The sequence below is a fragment of the Castanea sativa genome, chromosome 1 (assembly GCF_040712315.1).
Source record: "Castanea sativa cultivar Marrone di Chiusa Pesio chromosome 1, ASM4071231v1".
Taxonomy (NCBI): domain Eukaryota; kingdom Viridiplantae; phylum Streptophyta; class Magnoliopsida; order Fagales; family Fagaceae; genus Castanea; species Castanea sativa.
Genome location: NC_134013.1, coordinates 24,868,963 through 24,892,045, shown reverse-complemented (window position 1 = coordinate 24,892,045; position 23,083 = coordinate 24,868,963). Strand labels below are relative to the sequence as shown.

The window sequence follows — 23,083 nt, the reverse complement described above, 5'->3', positions numbered from 1 at the left end:
CTGGATCCTCAGACCACATACCTCGTCTAAATTGATATTCTTTACCAAGTGTTAAACAGAACCTTAGTTATGCCTGGTCCTCGGATCATTTACTTGGGGAAAATTAATATTTCTTTTCTTTTTTGTTAAAGTATCAAAAGCTTTGCATACTTAAGTCAAAAGACCATATGCCTTATTTCATATATTTGACATCGTTCAACTAGAAGTCCAAAATGAAGAATCAATTACTTAAAGTTTCTCTGACATAATGATAAACGGATAAGAAATCCATGAGCATCACTTAATGCAGTTCCTGGCATATTAAGCCTGCCTAGAGTATCAATTTCAATCCAGGTTATGGCTTTAACTTTAGTAAGAGCAGAAAGATAGTACTTTTGGAGTGATATGATCAAAACAGAACAAAAAGTGAGAGCCATCTAACAAGGAAAGTAGATTCGCGCTTATATTAGATTCCAATAGTACTTTTGTAAATTACAAAAAACTTGCGAAATTACACTTAAAAAAATAATAATAATAATAATAATAATGGAGAAGCAGTCACTGTTTTAGCTTAATCTTCAGAGGGCCTTTGGGGTCTTGAGGAGGTGGAAGTTGCACCAAGGACTCATCGGCAATTCCTTTGCCTTTGGGATCATCCTTCAAAGTTATTGGATTAGCTTGATCACCCAGCTCATCCTTTGAAGATTCCTGAAGGTCACTTAAAGACTGTATGTCTTCTAGTGCCTTTTCTTGTGCTGGATCAACTTGTTTGAGATCATCTTCAGGAAGAGCTAAATCATCAGCCAAATCGCCTCTCTTATCCTCAGATGATACCTGGGCAGCTTTGTGGGCAGTTTCAGGAATGGTAGAAGCTCGAATTGCAGGAGGATAGTAGACATTCTTTGCCTTCCAAAGAGTGGAAGAGGCGTCAACCCCAGCTTGGGAAAGTGCCTCATTCCACACTTGAAGGTAGTAATGCCTACACACCTCGGGAACCTGAGCCTTGAAGGTTTCCGTTATCTCCTTCACACCTATATCGTAACCTTCCTGTTCAGCTCGGTCCCTTGAGATCTCGGCCTCTTCTTTTGTTTTTTCAGTTCCTTCCTTCTCTTCAAGGGCTTCCTCTTTGCCTTTGATGGCCTCCTCTTTGATCCTCTCAGACTCGTTCAGGTCTTTCTTGAGATCCTTAATAAGCCTTCGTGCTGCAGAGAGGTTATCGTCGGCTTGTCGGAGCATTAATCTCTGGTCCTCGGCCTGTTTAGTCGTTGTTTTCAGATCAGCCTCTAAACCTGCCTTATCACTCTCTGCCTTAACCAACTTGGCCGAGACCTCCTGCAGCTTCTTCTTCTGAAGGTCTGAAATCTTCTGGGCGGTTTCACACCTTGACTCCTCGACCCTCAGGGATTTATAGGAGCTGATGGCAATCTCTTCTGCCCTATGGGCAGATTGAACGGCCTGTGAACGAAAAATATAAAACTTATACATACATGTATTTAAAAAAAAATAAACAACAAAAAAATAAAAAATAAAAAAATAATAATAGCCAAAGTTTAGAAGAAAAAACTCACCATTGCAAGCTCCTTCTTCAAAATCATAAAAACATTATGGTCCCTTTTCTTTCTAAGCTCACCCATGTCCTCAGGGAGCAACAACGCCTGCTCCAATGCATTTGCGACGCATGCAGCTGTCCCCTCATTAGAGTTTCTGATGGACGCGTCCACGGTGATAGCCTGGTCATCCATGGACATGTCAGGAAGCCACAAAGGGGCGCGCATGGCCACCTGCTGTTCGGTTCTTTTTTCCAACCTGGTCTGCACGGCCCGGACCTGCTTACCACCCCTTTCAATCTCGGGCTCCTTGGGAAGAAAGCCCTTTCCTGCCTCCACCACTTCCTTTCCTTTAGGCTGATCCCTTTTCCTTTTAAGGTCAGCTGTGTTGGTGCGTTGAGTTTGGGAAGGAGGGGGAGGAGGAGGGAGCCTAGTTTCAGGGCCTTTGTCAGCACCCTTTTCTTGTGTCCGAGGGCGCACCTCTTTAGGAGGTTCTTGGGCTCTAAGGCCTTTGTCAGCGCCCTCAAGAACATCTTTTAGGCTGGGCTTAATCTTACGTTGAATGCCCATATTATCAGGCTGTTGAATAGTAGCTTGGGAGACTTGTGTGGAGGTGCCGAGGATGGGAATTGAATCTTCAGGAGAAAGTGGTTGATTAAAAACCTCAAACTCGTCCTCAGAATCAGATACCTCAACTACTTCTTCTTCTTCCTTTACGGTAGGGTGGGAAGACGCAGCTTCACCAGGGATTGATTGTGTGGGGAAAGGGACTATGGGAATCCCAACTGGAACAGGTTGTGGTGGTTGGATTGGTTGGGTGACCAAAGTGCCTTGAGGAATAGGAGTCCCCTCCGGTAGCAGGAAACCTTCAACAGCAATGCTAATCCGAGGAAGGCGAGGGTCGTGGGCTTTGATCACACACTTCGGCGCCTGAAAGGCTTTGGATATCGGAGTGTAGCCGAGGATCAGATGAGCCGCTCGAAGTTGGTCGTCAGTATGTATGAAAACCTCAGCTTGTAGGATCCTGTCCAACCGTCCGAAATCGACAAGATTAGGATGACGATCCGCTGCGTGTGGATCTGTAGAGTTATCCAAATAGAAGAGGGTAAGAATAAGTAAAAAGACAAAAAATAATAATAGTATATATATAATAATATAATGATTTTAAGGGTTCTATATATAAGCCAAAAAACTTCACCTGGAGTCCCTTCCCTTGTCTGACAGGAGAGGCCGTCGTGCCAATTTCCTGATACGATCAAGAAGTCGTTTTTTAGGCCCTTATTAGATTCAGGCAGACACTGAATTAGCCTAACTTCTGGGTATCTAGATTTTAGGTAATATTCGTCTTTTTTGCTTAGGTAATGGAGGTTATAAACCCAGTTCACATCGTGATGAGTGAGCCCTAGGTTCATCTTCTCATTTAAGGCATCTATGGAACCTAGGATCCTAAAGACATTTGGGGCGCACTGGGTGGGAGCTAATCTAAAAGCCCTAAGATAGTCCCTAGTCACAATTCCCATGGGGATTTTCATTCCCCCTTCGATGAACGCAATCATCGGAATTACAACCTCCCCCGTTTTTCTTTTTACATAATATTCCTCCTCATTACAGTACCTAATAAATACGTCCGAGGGGATTTTATACTTAACCTTGAACTCCTCTATTTTTTCATTTGAATCCACTAGGGACGCAAATCTACCCATCTTTGAAAAAGGGGGGTGTGAAGAAAACTAAAAAAGAACTACGCCGAGGATGAAAGATACAGAGAAAAAGAAAAAGATGGGGAGGGAAAGAAACAAAAGAAACAAAGAGCTGATAAGGAGGGGAGAGAGTATTGAAGAACTTACTTTAGAAAAGAAGAAGACACGTTCACCTCGGACAGGGTATTTGATAAAAAGAGAAGGTACGGGAAGATGGCAAGTGTGGCAGGTACGTTATAAGGTTACTATAGTGTGAAGAATTTTGAAGGAAGTTAGTACTTATATATCAAAAGGAGTTATGAAGCGGGAGAATTCCCGCCTCAACACAGGAATCGCTCTCAACCGTTGGATATGTGTCACATCTTTGAAATGTGGGAAACATAGAGGCGCCAGTAATTAATTCAGGGGCGTTTCGCATACCGAAGCATCAAGAACACGCGATGAGTAATTCAAAAGTTATTTCCCCGTCAGCAATATTGCCAAAATTCCGCAAGGTAAAAAGGTGTTTTAAGTCGAGAACCTATTTTTCCTCCCGAGGTGAAGAAATAAAGAATCTCGAGGGGCTATTATAGGGGCATTGGGCCCAGTAATTTACCAAGGATGGCCCAACGAAGTCTTTTGGGCTAGAAACCCAAATTCGAAGACACCAAAATGATCTTGGAGTATCTAAATGTATCTCATAAAGAAATAACAAGTAAAGATATGATAAACGAATGACCAATTACGTCCGAGGAGTAGATTTATCCTCGGATTGTTAAGCCGAGGACATAGGAAGAGAGGTTTAGTGTCCCTGGGCTATGTTATAAAGAATCCTACGACTACATGGATACACAGTACACGTGGAGGACAATAAAAAGAGCGATGGAATATCTAAGGTAAAGCTGCTACCACCGCCCATACATTAAAAGCTCTGTAATTGATATACTGACTGCATAGATGGAAGGATGGGATCTGAGCATGAAGTTTGGAACTTGGTCCCTAACCCCAGCGGGCTTTAGGGAAGAATTGATGGGACAAGTATCCTAAACCTGCATTGCAACCATGAGGTGGAAGATGATGAAGAGAAGAAAAAGAAGTATAAATAAAGGGAAAGACCTACGAAGCAAGGGGAGGCTTTTTCAAGAAGAAAAAGGGCCAATAGTATATGATAATCAATAATTGTATCCAACTGTAGGAAATACTATTATAAACTATCCTCGGATTGTGTCCGAGGAAGAAGTTTCAATCTTACTCTTGCAAATAACTCTTTATTTCGTGTCATTGGGCCAAAGGCCCGTTCTCTTCCTTGTTATCTAAACCATCCTTGAAATCTAGATTACAAACCCATCTTCTACAAATTTATTGTAAAAAAGGTTTTTCAAGCCCATTTCCTTCCAGTCTTAGATTGGGATTTTGAATTGTGTCCTTACAATTAGTATATGCCCCTAAATCAAAAATCTAAGTTTTAGTTATAATAATAATAACAAAAATTATACGATATTATAAATATTTATCTATTATCGTAATGATGCATGAGAAATATAATCTGTCTTATTTTAGAAGAAGCAAAATGAAGAGCAACATAAAATAATTTATGTAACCATAACAGATCTTTCTAAATAATTTTAACTACTATGATAGACAATAATAAATTATCAGTAAACCAATCCCCTTTAATATAATTCTTTTAACTCTAGCTATTTTAACATTGAATATTTTTAATAGATTACCTTCTTGTATTGCATTTTAATGGTTGTGTAGTGTTAATATATTAATACTACTTTTATGTTTTAGTGTGAATGGCAGAAAAGTTGTTCATTTTTCTCATCCATTCCGGTGGAATAATTAAACATGGCGAAAATGGGGTTTATTACCAAGGGCCACCTCCTTCTATGCTTTCATTAAGCAGGGGTGTGACATTTGAAGATCTATGTGATAGAGTAGCATCCACGTTTCATATAAACAGAAAAGATTTAAAACTTACTATTTGGTATAAATTTCCTTTTCAATGTCATCCACATCCTGTGAATTACCAACAAGTTTTGGTAGAAGATGATAATGGTGTCAATGCAATATTCGATATGTTAGACTGCCAGTATGGTTTTGTAGGTGCAGAGTTGTACGTGGGTGTGGAGCCCATAAGAAGCCACCAAGATGTTTTTCCTATTCGATATGGCAACGAAGGACCGAGTGCACCATTCAGTTATTCACGTGGCAAACACTTTCATGATCCATATACCACTCATACTGGTCATTATTCTGAAGATGTGGCTCGTTCCCTAATCAACATTGGTGGTGCTGACTATCATGCTCCATATACCCATGTTGCAACTGAGGACCAACATGCTCCTTATCGGCCAATAAACATCAACGATGTTGACTATGATAACCTAACTGAGCATGTTGCACTAGAGTTTGAAGCTCAGTATGACCAAACCACCACTCAGAGAGCTGCTAATGATCCCAATGATACACACCGCATAGCTGCTGCTACTGAAAATGCAGTCCATACATTATCTGAAAGGATGCGGGCCATGGATAGTAATGACCAACTTGATAATGACGAGGTCCTTGATGATGTTGGAGATGAATAGGAGCTTCCCAATGAACCTAATCATGAAAGCAGTCCAACAATGGCGTTCCATCAACCTTCATCACTGAGCTTTTCACAGAACACGTGGGATAATATGATTGATCCAACCCCACCATTTGAGAAGCCCATTCAGAGTACTTAGGACCCTACCCAAGAGTTTTATGTAGGATTGCTGTTTGCTGATAAGGATGAACTACAAGCTGCTGTTAAACAATATCATATAAATAGGAACCAAACATTTAGTGTAAAAGAGTCAGATCCAGCATGTTGGTCTGTACGTTGCAAAAATTGTTCTTGGCGTCTTCGAGCATGCTTCCCGGCTACGCATGGGTTCTTTAAGGTTAGGAAATACAATGGTCCACACACATGTACGGAGTCCACGCTCACACAAGATCACAAGCAATTAGACATTCATATTATTGAGAAAGAGTTGAGGGATATTGTCAAAGATGATCCAAACATAAGGATTTATTCGCTTCAACAGAGTCTTTACAATAAGTATGAATACCGGCCTTCTTATTTTAAGGTGTGGGAGGCGAAACAGAAGGCAATTGGTAGAGCATTTGGTGATTGGGACAAATCTTACCAATTATTGCCAAAATGGTTGAAAGCTTTGACTGATTCAAACCCGGGCAGCAGGATTATTTGGAGAACGATACCTGCTACTGTGCCAGGCTGTGCTATATTCGAAAAAGTGTTCTAGGCTTTTGGTCCATCAATTGAAGGTTTTCAACATTGTAGGCCAGTGATTAGTATAGATGAAACTTTCCTATATGGTAAGTACAGAGGTAAGTTATTGATTGCATCAACTTGGGATGGTGACAATAGACTTTTTTCACTTGCCTTTGCCATTGTGGAGGAGGAATCTGATGATAGCTGGTATTGGTTTTTGCGTTGTATTCAAAATAATGTCATTAATCGAGATGAGTTATGTGTCATATCTGATCGCCATCCTGATATAATGTCAGTGATACGGGTTATATGTGAATCGTCATGTTGGCATCATCGTTTTTGCCTTCGCCATGTGGCTAGCAATTTCAATCAAAAAATTGGGAATAAAAACTTGAAGGATATGGTAATGTGGGCAGGCATGGAGAATCAGCTACGAAAGTATCAAATAACAAGGGATAGAATTACTCAATTAAATGCAGATGGTGATAAGTATTTAAGGAAATTACCAGTGTAGAAGTGGACATTAGCACACGATGGTGGACATCGTTATGGGGAAATGACCACAAATTTGTTTGAAAGCTTCAACGGTGTTCTAAAGAGTGCTAGAAATCTGCCCATAACTGCGTTAGTCGAGCTTACATACTACCGTTGTGTAGCCTACTTTGCCGATCGGTATACTAAGGCACGCGCAGACATTACAGCTGGTGAACGCATTACAGCCTATGCAAAGAATAAATTTAATAAATGGGAAAAAAAGGCACCAAAGCATTCAGTTACTGTGTTTAGTCATGAAGATGGTCTATTTGAAGTCAGAACACCAATAAACCCTAACTCTGCATATAGGGGTAATCATCGTCATGAGGTAAATTTGAGGGAGAGCACTTGTAGTTGTCAAAAATGGCAGGTTTATAAGATTCCGTGCTCACATGTCATTGCCGTGTGTAAATATCAAGGCATCTCTGCAATGCGATATATCGACCGCTGTTACTGTTTGGAAGAACAAGTTGCTTGTTATGCACCTAGATTTCACATGGTTCCAGACAGTGTACATTGGAATGAGCCTGATTTCCCGGTCTTGTATCCTAATGTGAGGTGCGCCGTGCAAAAAGTCGACCAAGATCAACTCAGCTTCTAAATGAAATGGATTTAGGGACAGAGCATCAACCAAGGCCATTGTGCAGCCTCTGTAGGCAAGAAGGCCATAACAGAAGAACATGCCCCACTCGAACTGTGGCTAGCTCCACTAGTGGCCAAACTGAATGACCCAACATAAGTATTCAATCTACTTCAGTAGATTGGTTGGACTGTTTTTTTTTTTTAGGAGTTAGACCATATTGTTAGTTTGTATTATTTGATAGAACAAGTTGGTACTAATTTCATATGCTACAATGTTTTCTATCACTGCAAGTTTGATTGGGGTGTATGTTTATTTTTTTTTTTTTTTTGTGTATATATATATATATTACGTATTATAGTTTAGGGGTTCGATAACACCTTCAAATATATACTTTTATGGAGTGCTTGGGTCCTTTACCATGTCTGAAAGCTTCAAATAAGGAAATAAATCAAAGGGCCACAATCTAAAGAGGAAAAATCATATTTGAGCACTAATCAGTATTTTAGACGTATCTCTCTCCTTAAAAATCCAATTGACTTAAGACTAGATGGGCTGGAACCATGACTTAAATATCTACAACTTTTATGTTTTGAGTTTTTTGAAATTCACATTTTTGAAGGCCGAAATTAACTCACAAATTACTACTGTAAATTTGGACGAAAATTAGATGGTGAAAGTTTTATTTTTCTTTGACACTTTTACAAGGGTTTGGAAGAGAGGTTGTGGATTGGAAAATTATATTAAATAGATGTATGATTAAATTAATTGGGCACTAATTTCAAATACCAAATATGTGTACACATTTCATATTTTTGCAAAGGCCTTACAGTTAGTAGTATAACGTGATATATATACTATCTAGGCATAATATTTTTTGCTACAATGATGCATAAACAACGATAATACTTTAATATATTTTGTTTAATTGATTAGTGATTTCCACGATAGGGTACATGAAGTTTTTGTTGTGTTCCACAATATGGAGGATGCCTATTTACTCGTTGAGGGTACCTTTGTGCTTGCATAGGACTATTCCCCATACGCCTTGGCTGTGTTATAATATCAAAATCTATTTGATAATTACCACCTTCATCACTTTCATTATCTGATGACACCTCCATATCTTCTGCATCTTCCCCACTATCCTCATTTGAGGCATCTTCCTCAGAGTCTGTTACAAAGGCCTTTTCCTCAGAGTTTAGAGCACATGCCCATGTATTTGGTGGTGTGCAGAAATCGCCAACATAAGAGGATGGTTGGGAAGGTTGTTCATAACTAAACTGAGCATCTTGGCCATAATTGTATTGCCCAGAATAGTAAGAAAGTGGTGATGGATGATAAGAGGGAGGTGTTGAACTAGACTGGGGATAGTGGTCATAACTAAACAAAACCTCTAATCCTTGTCCTATGGAAGTGGATAATCCAATCTGTTAATATAAAGACATACAATACTCGTTGACATTAATTGGATTATACTTATTGAAGGTGGTAGGCTCATTATGGGCAGATGTGGATGGCCCAGCTTGGGTAGAGGTGGATGGTCCAGCTTGGGTAGACGTGGATGGTCCAGCTTCATCATTTCTACGTTGTCTACCCTGTCTTCCTTGGTGCCTCTGTCGTCACCCAAAGTGTATCACCCTCTTAGTAGGGACGGAGGAAATATCTGCTTCCATTGATAACTTCACTCGAGTAAAGCCCTCTACTATTGCCGGAAGGACTTGTTGTGCAGTCAGGTTAGCCCTCCCTTGGTTTGCATCAGCCGAAGTTAACATCTTATTAATTTTCGTTTGTTGCCACATAAAAAGAAAAAAAATTATTAGTGCAGTATTATTAAAATGCTAAAATAATAATTTGTTATCAATATTAGTGCAGTATTGAAAATGCTAAAATAATAACCTAGTACATATGGGCAGCCGCCTCTGATGTCGTAAATAAGTGGCCATGTTGGTGGTACCATGTTGTGTAGTCCACATCTAGATGAAAATTTTCATCTCCAACTATATTTTGAGCTCGTTGGTTCCAAAGTTGGTAGTAATGTGCATGATGTCTACACCAATCAACACCAGCCTTTCTTGTCAACTTTACACAATGTATAGATTTATCCAAATTGTCAGTAGGCCACTTTGGACATCTTTGCAACAATCCAAATTGTTGCATGACTCTTTCTGGATGGTAATACTCAACAATTTGGAAACATAGCAATGTCGCTGTTGTAAGCCATATATGTTGTCCTACAAGACACTATGGATGCAAATAATTATCATATGGTATCCAAATAACCTGCGATTTCAATTAAAATAACTATGTTATGATCAATCAAGACAATAATATAACTAGTAAATTAACCATTGATGCATTGTGACAACATATATTACCTGATCCTTATTATGTGTATCGTGATTAGAACGGTACGCAGGTAGAACATGCGTTGGTGTGTGAGTATAAATTCTCCTAGTATCCCACCTATACACAATTAATGATTGCCACTGATTTTAGGGTTTGGAAGTATCAAGGATAAACGCTACAGTATACAATATTGTATAGAAATAGAAAGTAAATATTATATCTGCAACCGTATGGGTCGTCACCATTTAAATTTATTGGAATTATTGGAATTGGGGTCAGATATGGAAGATGCTCCCATACCCATAATTGTAATATGAAAATAGGACCTGCAACCTCTGTGGTTTTTCTAATAGAAGCAATACACAACTCTTCATAAAGGAAAGCAAGCGTGACACTACCCTATCTAAATTGCCCAGCTACACCAAAGTTTGCTAACAGCCTGAGAAAGCAGCAATGCAATTTATTTTGGCTCTTATTTCCAAATAGCAAAGTCAAGACCTGGAATATGTATGCCCTAGCATACTGTTAGGTTGTTATAGCATTGGCACCTTCTAGTAGGTTCAAGAATGTATTCCTAACCCATGTTATTTTAAGGCTACCATATGTCAATACAGTTTCAGGTGGTGTCACTCCAAGTAAATTCTGACAAACTGGTCCCCATTCCATATTAGTGGGCCCGCACACTGCATTGCCATCAATAGGCAATCATGTAATGATTGCTATATCTTGTAGAGTGATCGACATTTCACAATTTGGTAGGTGAAACGTATGGGTTTCAGATTGCCACCGCTCCACCAAAGAAATGATAAGACTCTAGTTAATATCTATATGTGGTAGGTAAATAACACGGTATAGTCTACATTGATGCAAATATGGGGTGATACGCTCGCTTAACTGCCGGGGGGGTGCAAACCGTTGGGGTCGCACTCGTAACGTGGAAACCTAAATTTTCTTTAAAAACGTACAATGTTATATTGCTAATGTTGAAATTATTTTAATGTAAATTGAATAATTGTAGATATTATTAGGATATTAATAAATTTGGTTCTTACAACGTACATTGCCTTCCATTGCATCATTAGAGATGTGATATTGTTGTTGGATTGGTAGAGAATGAATGAATGACCCAGGCTCCATTTCAAATATATCATACATTAAATGCTACAATGAGTTAAACCATATCTGAAGATGCGTTTTCACATTATCTTTAATATACTGTACTATTGAGATTAAAAAATTATAATATCTTAAAGTACACTTTTTACAAATCATCTATATAAAAAATTACAAACTAAGCAAATAATTTCCAATTAAATTAGGGGCTGAGAAGCTCACTATAATTGTGATATGAAGTGAAAGAATGTAAGAATTATAGAGTGATGCTTGCAAGAAAAGAAAGAAAGAAAAAACAACATAATTAGATAATCATAAATATATTTTAAGAACAAAAGAACAACAAAAAAATATAATAACATTAATATAACCATACATAAAGCATATCATTTTTCCACGAAACACAAATGTAGGATTTATTGTACTAAATAAAAAAAATACACATATATATCTTTATTATAAATCAACAAACATATTATGCAATATATTTTTTTCCAAGTAATGATGTAATAACTGATAATAACAAAGTAAAATTGACTATAAAAAGATCACAATAATACAATTTATTACAATTTTTGTGGTCATATACTACTAATAATAATAACAATAAATAATATTAAATAATTTCAAAATTAACAAAACATATACGTAAATTTAATTAGATAGGGAGTTGAGATGCTTACGATAATTGTGATACTAACTGAAAGAGTAAGAATTATAGAATGATACTTGCAAAAAAGAAAAAGAAAAACACAATTAGATAATCATAAATATCTTCTAAGAACAAAACAACAACAACAAAATATAATAACATTAATATAACCATACATAAAGCATATAATTAATTTTTATGTCAGCTAAACTTTAAAGAAAACGAAACACAAATGTACGATTTATTGTACTAAATAAAAAAAAATACACATACATATCTTTATTATAAATCAACAAACATATTATGCAATATATTTTTTTCCAAGTAATGATGTAATAACTGATAATAACAAAGTAAAATTGACTATAAAAAGATCACAATAATACAATTTATTACAATTTTTGTGGTCATATACTACTAATAATAATAACAATAAATAATATTAAATAATTTCAAAATTAACAAAATATATACGTAAATTTAATTAGATAAAGAGTTGAGATGCTTATGATAATTGTGATACCAATTGAAAGAGTGAGAATTATAGAGTAATACTTGCAAAAAAGAAAAAGAAAAACACAATTAGATAATAATAAATAAACACAAAATAACAACAATACTAAAAATATTTGTAGTCCTAACCATAAAAAATTTATTAATCTAAAATTTGAATAAAAACAACGACAACAACAACAACAACAATCATAATCGCTGAAGCAAAAAGCAAAAAAACTTACATTAACCCAAAACTTACAATTGAGTATGTTAAAGCAAAACCTAAGAAAAACTAAACAATCGGATAGAAGTGTTTTGTCAGAAAACTTCAAGCAGAGATATAGAAGTGTTTTGTGAGAAGGAAGGCTTGCCTTTTATTACAAAGATGTGAAATCAAAGACAAAAAAAATTCATTTGTCACGGAGACTAACTGAGTTCCAGTCTTTTTGTTACATCAATCATATTCTTTTTGTAGAGATTCTTCTTCAAGTTTTGTTTGATTCTTAGCAAAGAATCTCAGTAAAGTTTTATTCAAGTACAAGTCACATCAATATTTTTTTTTTCTACAAGTTTCACATGTTAAAATCTATGTACTTGAATTTGAAGAGGTAGAGAAGAATCCTTCTATTTCGACAATGTTATTGCCATAATTGATTTTCCTTTTTTTTTATAATAATTTTTTTCACATTTTTGGCAATAGCATTGCCACAATACCCACAATTTTTTTTTCCTTTCCCCCTATTTCGGCAATACCATTGACACAATTCTTTTTTTTTTTCTTTCCCCCCTATTTCAGTAATCCCATTGCCATAATTCTTTTTCTTTTTTTTTCTCTTTCCCCCCTATTTCGGCAATCCCATTGCCATAATTCTTTTTTTTTTTTTCCTCTTTCCCCCTATTTCGGCAATATCATTGCCACATTTCCTTTTTTTTTTTTTTTCCCTATTTCGGCACTACATGGCCACCATTCTTTTTTTTTCTTTTTCTTCCCCCCCTATTTCGGCAATTCCATTGCCAAAATTCCTCTTTTTTTTTTTTTTTCTTCCCTATTTCGGCACTACATGGCCACCATTCTTTCTTTCTTTCTTTTTTTTTTTTTTTTTCTTCCCCCCTATTTCGGCAATTCCATTGCCACAATTCCTCTTTTTTTTTTTTTTTTTCCTTCCCTATTTCGGCACTACATGACCACCATTTTTTTTTCTTTCCCCCCTATTTCGGTAATCCCATTGCCATAATTCAAAATTTTTTTTTTCTTTTCCCTCCATTTTCAGCAATGGGATTGCCACAAACCTTTTTTATTTTTTCCTTTTGGGCACTAGCGCATGGGCACTCAATGAAGCGGGCAGGGCTGGGCAGAAGGAATTTCGGCAACACTGTTGCCGAAATTCTCAAAATTTCTCTCTCCTCAGTTTTGATTTTCTCTCTCATACTTTTCTTCGAATTTCGGCAATACTGTTGCCGAAATTCACTCTCTCTCCTCATTTTCCCAAATTATTTGGAACAGTAACTATAACTCCAAAAAACTTCACTTTTACCAATATTTACCCAAAAGACTCCCCCATTCTGGGATGTAAAAGTTTGTGCATGATATAAATACGAACAAATTATGAGTATAATTTTTTTTTTCCTTTCTTTCTTTCCTTATCTCTTGCTTTAATTTATGTTGTTGCATTAATCTACTGTTATCAATCTTAACTAAAATAAGAGGTTCACAAATTATAATTCATTGCATTTTTTAATTCTTGTTTGGAAATTTCTATAGCATTTGTGAAATTAGATTGAAAATTTTGTTGAATCTAAGTTGTTTGGTTGGTATGAAACAGAACGAAAGTGAAAATAAATTGCCTTATTTTATTTTATTTTTTGGTAGATGTTTGGTTGGTGAAAAAATAGAGGAAAGTAAAACTTTTCGTTTAGTTATTAGATGATTTTTATTAAAAATATAATTTTGCTTGGTTATTTTAAAAGGACATTTGTAAAAATTCATTCTAAATTGTTTATTATTACAATGTTACATTTTTGGAATATCACGTAACATAACAAGTGATTCACTTGAAGTGAACCAAACAAGGTAATGTTATATTGCTTTAATGTGATTACTTGAATGCTGCATTGCATTACAATAATCTAACATCACAATTTGATATAGCAACATGCCAACATCTTTAGATTAATTTAATTAGATAGAGAGTTGAGATGCTTACGATAATTGTGATACCAACTGAAAGAGTGAGAATTATAGAGTGATACTTGCAAAAAAGAAAAAGAAAAACACAATTAGATAAAAATAAATAAACACAAAATAACAACAATACTAAAAATATTTGTAGTCCTAACCATAAAAAATTTATTAATCTAAAATTTGAATAAAAACAACGACAACAACAACAACAACAATCATAATCGTTGAAGTAAAAAGCAAAAAAACTTACATTAACCCAAAACTTACAATTGTGTATGCTGAAGCAAAACTGAAGAAAAACTGAACAATCGGATAAAAGTGTTTTGTGAGAAAACTTCAAGCAGAGATGTAGAAGTGTTTTGTGAGAAGGAAGGCTTGCCTTTTATTACAAAGATGTGAAATAAAAGACAAAAAAAATTCATTTGTCACGGAGACTAACTGAGTTCCAGTCTTTTTGTTACATCAATCATATTTTTTTGCAGAAATTCTTCTTCAAGTCTTGTTTGATTCTTAGCAAAGAATCTCAACAATGTTTTATTCAAGTACGAGTCACATCAATATTTTATTTTTCTATAACTTTCACGTGTTAGAATCTATGTACTTGAAATTGAAGAGGTAGATAAGAATCCTTCTATTTCGGCAATGTCATTGCCACAATTGATTTTCCTTTTTTTTTTTAATAATTTTTTTCACATTTTCGGCAATAGCATTGCCACAATACCCACAATTTTTTTTCCTTTCCCCCTATTTCGGCAATACCATTACCACAATTCTTTTTTTTTTTTTCTTTTCCCCCTATTTCGGCAATCTCATTGCCATAATTCTTTTTTTTTTCCTCTTTCCCCCTATTTCGGCAATACCATTGCCACATTTCCTTTTTTTTTTTTTTTTTTCCTTTTGGGCACTAGCGCATGGGCACTCAATGAAGCAGGCAGGGCTGGGCAGAAGGAATTTCGACAACACTGTTGCCGAAATTCTCAAAATTTCTCTCTCCTCAGTTTTGATTTTCTCTCTCATACTTTTCTTCGAATTTCGGCAATACTGTTGCCGAAATTCACTCTCTCTCCTCATTTTCCCAAATTACTTGGAACAGTGACTATAACCCCAAAAAACTTCATTTTTACCAATATTTACCCAAAAGACTCCCCCATTCTGGGATGTAAAAGTTTGTGCATGATATAAATACGAACAAATTACGAGTATAATTTTTTTTTCCTTTCTTTCTTTCCTTATCTCTTGCTTTAATTTATGTTGTTGCATTAATCTACTGTTATCAATCTTAACTAAAATAAGAGGTTCACAAATTATAATTCATTGCATTTTTTAATTCTTGTTTGGAAATTTCTATAACATTTGTGAAATTAGATTGAAAATTTTGTTGAATCTAAGTTGTTTGGTTGGTATGAAACTGCACGAAAGTGAAAATAAATTGCCTTATTTTATTTTATTTTTTGGTAGATGTTTGGTTGGTGAAAAAATAGAGGAAAGTAAAACTTTTTGTTTAGTTATTAGATGATTTTTATTAAAAATATAATTTTGCTTGGTTATTTTAAAAGGACATTTGTAAAAATTCATTCTAAATTGTTTATTATTACAATGTTACATTTTTGGAATATCACGTAACATAACAAGTGATTCACTTGAAGTGAACCAAACAAGGTAATGTTATATTGCTTTAATGTGATTACTTGAATGTTGCATTGCATTACAATAATCTAACATCACAATTTGATATAGCAACATGCGAACATCTTTAGATTAATTTCACATTCATAGCATTATCACAACTCAAAGAAGATCCGGTAACAACTTAACTTATCACCGAAGATGATTTGTTATAAAATCTAGTGCGAAAATGCTATAACATATAACAATACTCATTGATTCATATTTACAAAAGTAGCTCCTTATTGAAAATCCAGCTAAACTTAACCTTGTGTTTTTCCATCTTCCTTGCACGCTCATCAGCTCTCTCCTGCAGCTTCCTAATCCTAGGCGCTAACGCGCACACATAATCCTGCGCACGTCTCCCATCACCGTTCAACCCTTTCAACTTCTCCAATCCCCACCGTCCGATCAAAAACTCCAAAATATCGGCATAATCATCGGCCGTATAAACCCCCAAACGCTGGGCCACACCAGAGAAGTGCTCAAAGAGGCGTGGGTCCCGCCCATCGTACATCAAGTGCGCAGGCATTGTGATCTTCTTCTTCATCATATCGGAGATTGCCAGCATGGCACCGGTGGGGTCCACTTCCAAGAGCTTTTCGACGATCTTGACGTACGCGTTCTCGTGGCGTTTCTCGTCCGATGCAATCGTGCCGCATATGCGTGCTAGTACTGGATCGCCGCTCTCCTTAGCTAACCTGGCTGTGTTCCCGTGCGACACGAATGTTGCTCTTTCTTGGAATGACGTGTACACGTACCCCAAGTACGGGTTGTTCTCCGTTCCAGGATCCTATAATTTTAAATAATCAATTACTAAATAATCAAAATTATATATTTTTCCATCTCAAATTACTGCTAAATTGAACATTAATTGAGAAGAAAATCAGATAAAATTACGAAATTTTCCCTAATTATTGTAATGAAAAAACTCAATTCCCATCTTATTTAATTCTTTTTTTTTTTTTAATCTATCTATATAATTTGATTCTCAATTTAATAAAAATTATATGTTTATTCGAAATTAACCTTGGCTAATTTTTTTTTTTTTTTTTTTGAGGAACAAATAAAAAGCTACAACATTCATTTAGAAAAAATAAATCTTAATTACAAAATTATCCTCAGTATTGTAATGAAAAACCATAATTCCCATATATAATTTTATTTTTTTAAAAAAATATAGGAAATATTGATACAATTTGAGAAAATTGGGGTAAAAATTTAGTATGAAAAATTGAAAATGTATAATGTTTTTTTTTTTTAATTAAAAAAATAATATTAAAGCACAAGAAGGTTGTTCCAGTAGTGAGCACTCACCATTCCAGCTCCAATCAAGTACTGCACTGTCTTCTCAATCATCAACATATCGACCCGACCCGACAAATACAAATAGGTCTTCAGCAAATCCCCATGCCTATTCTCCTCCGCAGTCCAAGCCCGAGTCCACACAGCCCACGGGTCAGGGCTAGCTCCACTCTCATCCCTAACCCCATCAAGCGTATTAATCATGGTCTGATACGTGGGCAGTGCCTCCTCGGTGATCATATCACCAACCAGCACCACAAAATACTCATCAGGAAGCTCAGCCGTCCGATCTCGTAGGGCCCGCACCTGGTCCTTAAAATCCTCGAACGGCAGTGCCGGGTCCGGTACAAAGTCCTGGGGTTGCCAGCATTGCTCCACGGGCTTTAACAATGGCAGCACTGACTTTGTGGCCCAATTTTCCAGTGACTTGAACACTTCTGCCTTTTCAGGTGGCATTGTGTGAGCCCTTCTTTGAGGTAGTGATATTGTTGCTGTTGCAGCACTGACCGCCGTGATCGGTGGTGGTGACCGCCGCAATCTGACGGCGTTTGTAGGTTGTATCAAGAGTGGGACCCATGAAAGATTTTGGGTGCTGAACATGTGGATTGACTGTGAGGATTGCATTTGTATTTGTTTTCTTTTGACTTTGCTGCTGCTATTGTGGGAGTGTCACACTTTGGAATGAGATGCCCTACTTGGTTTATTTATAGTATTGGAGACTAATACTTTGGCCTCTTTTTTCTCTCTTAATTACTGTAATGCCATTCTGTAGAGATTTGGTAATTAAAAATGTTTAGGATGATTTTACAATGGACTCAATTTTTCAAATTAATCTTTTCCAAAACAGCTACGTTTATAGAATAATTTTGGTAGCCGTTGAATTGCGACATCTTCACCTTGATTAATTATTGTATGTTTTTTTTTCATTTTAATTCGGGAAAAAAAATAAGTATTTTGATTTTTAACTAGTTAGTAAAAGAAAAAAAAAATTAAAGGTAGTAATAGAGTATAAAAGGGTATAAAGGGTATTTTGGGTAGTTGAAATATAGAAGCACACGAGTTGCAAGATTTAGAAAGTGAAAACAGTGGGTGCAGCGGTTTTGAGAGGCAGGGGGAAAGAATTATTAGGAACCACAAAATAGGATGATTCTGTGGGTGTCTCTGTATTCTGTATCATCATTCATCGACATTTGTGTGATTTTTTTTTTTTTTTTTTATCAGAAAATTTGTGTGATTTGCTAGTACTCGACAGCGCATTTATTTGGTAACAACAAAGAATACTCACGATAGTTGTGCTAAAATTGCTAAAAAACTATTTTAGCACTCAACTTACCAAAAAACAAGCATAACAAAAAAAAACATACCAAAAAACATGCTACATTGACGATAGTAAAGTTAAAATTTTTAGCAAGTAAACTAAAGTAAAATGGTATCAATACCAGTTCACTGTAACCGCAAGGTAAATTAAAAATTACTATTATTTTTTATTCCTTCTTTCTCTCTCTCGAACTTAAGCAAGACTCATGGCCGAAGCTCATGAAAGGGCCACCATAGAGAGTGGTGACATGCGGCAGCAGCACCGCCACCACTACCACCACCACCACCAAGACCCAAGAGAGGGTTGAAGCTTATGTTTTCCTTCTTTATATCTTTGTTAATTTTTTTTTTTAATTTCTTTTGTTTTGTTTATGGCTAAAAATCTCCCTCTTTCCTACTGCTTGTTTGATTTTGTTAAGGATTGGAGATTTGGGTTTAGGTTTGAAAGGTGGGATTTTGTGGTGGAGTTTGGTTTGATTTTGGCTTGTGGCTATGGTGGTGGCGGCAACTTGTGAGTGGGTTCGGTTGGTGGTGGTGGTGGTGGTGGTGGGTGGGTTTCGCTGTAGGTTGTTGTGCATTGGTAGCTGGGTTGGGTTCAACACAATAGTAGGTTTTGATAGGTTGGGTTTGCCATGATTTGTGGTGGTTGTGGGTTGTGATTTGGTTTTGGCTAGGGGTTTCGATTTGTGGGAGTTATGGGTGGCAATGGTGGTGGTGGTATTGGGTTTGCTGGTGGTGGATGTGGCTAGTGGTGGGTGTGGCTTTATTGGTTGTTCACAAACAGGAAGAAAAGGAGAGAGAAAGAAATAGAGGAAGAATAAAAAAAATTATATTTAAATGAAGTGGTAAAAAAATAAAACATTTGATATTAGGTGTATTGTAAAGCGAAGTTTTAAAACAGATAAAGTATTTTTCTGAGTTGCTAAAAGTTAAATTTTTTAGCACTACCACTGTGAATGCTTAACGATATCTTGTCGTATAATTAACGGTAGTAAAAATCTCTCATAAACCTATTGTCTCCACACATAAAAAATTTTAAAAAAAAAAAACTCATAAACCTCTTGAAGATTCATCTCAATTAACGAGTGTCTAATGCTTCGTTTGAGAGTTTAAAAATGAATGAAATAAAATAAAATAAAATGAGTAAATTATATGGCAATGGAATGAAATGAAATTTTTTTAAAATTATAGAATGAAATTAATTAAGTAATATTATTATTGTTTAGATGTTTTAAAATAAAAGAATTGAAAGAAATAAAAGGTAAATATAATTATTTTGGAGTAACATGGAGAGAAATGAATAAAATAATTTTATTACAATATTACTATTAGATCCATATTTTAAAATAAATGGCTAAATATATGGGGTGTTTTGGGAGTTTTAGTGAAAATTTCGTTAAACTTAATTTCATTCTCTATGATTCCTCCTAATTTTGGAAGAATGAAAAAAATTGAGGCTTTAGGTTATAGAGAGGAGTGAGAATTTCCTCATACTCATTTCATTCCCTCCTACTAAAATTTACATGTAAATGATAGTAAAAACAACTTACATGTGAATGGTTTTTCCTTTTCCTCCATTAAAACTCTCAAAGAAGGGAAATGAATAAATATTCTAAAACTATATTTTTTTCATCCCCAAATTAACGAGGGCTAAGTGTACATGTTAAATTCTAATAAAAATGCTCAATTATGAGCTATAATGCACATTTTTCAAAATATTCATTTTTGGTGATCTTCAATGCCACACTACATTTTTCGTGCATAAATATTTACTTTCCCTTCTCTCTTTCTTCTTCTTCTTTTTTTTTTTCAATAAAAATTTGAAACAAAGCAAAGCAATATGCTCTAACAAATTTTTAACAAATAAAACTTTAATAAAGAAAATGCGTCCAAACAAATACTTGGGTATTACTTTTAGGCATTCCCAATTTTGCATTCAAAATACTACTGTTATATTACAAGTTCTATAAAATCTTAACACTTATATCAAATTTTATCTAATCGAATTTTTATTTACTATTTGATCCATAAATTCATATTTTAAGCATAGTTTTAAAATACTAAAATTTGGGATTTAAACATTTTATAGATGAGATAATTATTGATCTCATTTTGAAGTTTTAAAACATGAAGAATATATAAAGAAATATAATCCAACGGTGAATTTATTGAAATTCGCATAAAAAAAATTATTATGTAGTTTAATATTATTTAAAGTTACAGTAAATATAACTAGAACTCAAACTATATATATGGAAAGCAACAAAATAAAAATATATATAAATATATATATATATATATATATATATATATATATATATATATATATGTGTGTGTGTGTGTGGGAAGAGGAAAGCAACAAAATTAATAACAAGCCAGTGTCCTTAAATCAAACATATTATTACGCTGTTTTAAAGGGTCTTGCTATTTAATATGAAAAAAAAAAAAGCTTGTTAAACATCTCCAGTGTCCTTGAAAATTGTTCAAGTAGGTAGGTTAACCCAAATTTGGGTTGCCTAATCTTTGTTCGGTGCACCAAAGATGACAATCTTTGCACTTTAAAAATTATTCTTACTTGCACGCTAGAAAAATTTTACGTATTTTGGACACGAATTATTATTAGAGCTGATACATATCATATTAACCAACTGCATTAAATTTTCGCACAAAAGTTACATTACTTGTTGAAGATGCATTAATTTACTTCCTCAACTTCAAGCGGGTCCATTTGGTTGAAGGGGTGGAAAAATAAGAGGATAAAAAATAGATAATGGATAAAGAAGTGGGAGTATAAAAGAGATTTAATTTTCTTTAATATGTGTTTAGTTTTAAGAACGGAAAAGTAAGAAAATGGAAAAAAAATTTATTTGGTTGAAAAGAAAATTGAGACAGCGGAAAATGTAGTTTAGTATAATTAAATTTATTCTCATGCCCTATTAGATTAAAAAAAAACAAGTCAGTGCGGCTCAACCATTGAGCCAAATAGGCAACTGCCTAAGGCCCCAAATGAAAAAATGCCCCAAAATTTTTACTAATAGAGATGTTCTTATATCAATGGAAGTATTAATTAAGTCCTAAATAATCACCAATAAATAAAAAGTAGTTTTTTATCAATGAAAAATCAGTTAAAGAAAAATATTTTCATTGGATAGATCAATCATTCAATCTCTCATACATAAATATTAAAAGAACTCATTAATCTTACAAAAGTAAATAAATTTATACTCAAATTCTATTTAGAAATATGAAATATATAACTTTATTAAACTTTTCAATCATATTTTTTTAGTATTTAGTTACTTCATTCAATAAATAGTGTTTATTAAATAAAAAAACCAAATTTTAAATAAATATTTTATTAATATTCAAAATATAATAATAGATTTCACTTAAAGTTATCGCTTTTTAAATAAAAAAACCAAATTTTAAATAAATATTCTATTAATATTCAAAATATAAGAATAAATCTCACTTAAAGTTATCGTTTTAGGCCCCACAATATCTTAAGCCGGCCTTGAAATAAGTAACAATTATATTTGTGGGGGGTAAAAATGCTTGAAGGCACGTTTGGGCCTTGGGCCTAGTTAGTTGGTATAAGTCTGTTCAATCAGAGTCTTCTGGGCCCACAGATTAGTCCGCATTACAATGGTCCGAGGAGTAGTCCGAGGTGGAGTATCTCCTCGAACAGGCCCAGTAAAGGCCATGGGACTTGCTAAAGGGCTTAGAGACTGAATTCTGGAAGGTCTGTTGGGTAAAGGCGTGATCCAAGCACCCGTTAGAAGCAGGAACGTGGGAGAAATATCTGAGGAAAAAGCTGCTACTACCCCATTAAAGGCCCTGCATCTACCTCCCTGACTGCATTAATGGAGAAATGACTTCTGAACAGTAGTATCCAGCCTTCCAGCTATTATTTGAAGACTTTAAGAAGGTGGTAGATGGGACAAGTATCTAGGAGGAAGATCTGTGTTACACGTGGATGAAACAGGGAAGAAGAAGAAGAAAGATATAAGAGGACAAGAAAGGAAAGAAGAGGGGGATCTCTTTTTTAAACTAAAAATTATAATCTTTTGCTTAGAAAAAGAAAAGCTATACAAATTGTCCTCGGCTTACATCCGAGTAGGTTTTTTGTCACATTCATCTATTACTTGCATAGACTGCGGCATTCTAGCCTGTTTATCAACTTTCCAATATCCCTAACCTAGGTTTCAAACCCATACTCTACAAATTTCATTGTATAAGGCTCTTTGGGCCTGAGCCCATCACTCGTTTTGGGTCCGGGTACAAATTGTGCACTTACAATATTATTATTAAAAATATTATATGATATTGGTTGATGTATTTATTGTTATGGATTTAGTTCTATGTATATTAGTTTGGGTATATAGACAAATTTAATTGTTTAATAACGCAAGATACACTTA

The 23,083-nt window shown here is 35.0% G+C and overlaps 3 protein-coding genes across 3 annotated transcripts; 2 read left to right on the top strand and 1 right to left on the bottom strand.

Moving 5' to 3' along the window:
* The first annotated feature begins 5,838 nt into the window (after positions 1-5,838).
* LOC142623503 (uncharacterized) lies at positions 5,839-6,984 on the top strand. Its single transcript, XM_075796947.1, has 3 exons — positions 5,839-5,932; positions 6,050-6,494; positions 6,585-6,984. The coding sequence occupies exons 1-3, from the start codon at positions 5,839-5,841 to the stop codon at positions 6,982-6,984; spliced, it is 939 nt and encodes a 312-aa protein (XP_075653062.1).
* A 42-nt stretch (positions 6,985-7,026) lies between these two features.
* LOC142623497 (uncharacterized) lies at positions 7,027-7,605 on the top strand. The gene has a single exon (XM_075796935.1). The coding sequence runs from the start codon at positions 7,027-7,029 to the stop codon at positions 7,603-7,605; it is 579 nt and encodes a 192-aa protein (XP_075653050.1).
* An 8,522-nt stretch (positions 7,606-16,127) lies between these two features.
* On the bottom strand, positions 16,128-18,017 carry LOC142624189 (stearoyl-[acyl-carrier-protein] 9-desaturase 6, chloroplastic-like). The gene is made up of 2 exons (XM_075797756.1): positions 17,358-18,017; positions 16,128-16,833 (listed from the first exon to the last, which is right to left on the bottom strand). Exons 1-2 carry the CDS (start codon positions 17,967-17,969, stop codon positions 16,267-16,269), a joined length of 1,179 nt encoding a protein of 392 aa, XP_075653871.1. The 5' UTR covers positions 17,970-18,017; the 3' UTR covers positions 16,128-16,266.
* Between the last annotated feature and the right edge of the window lie 5,066 nt (positions 18,018-23,083).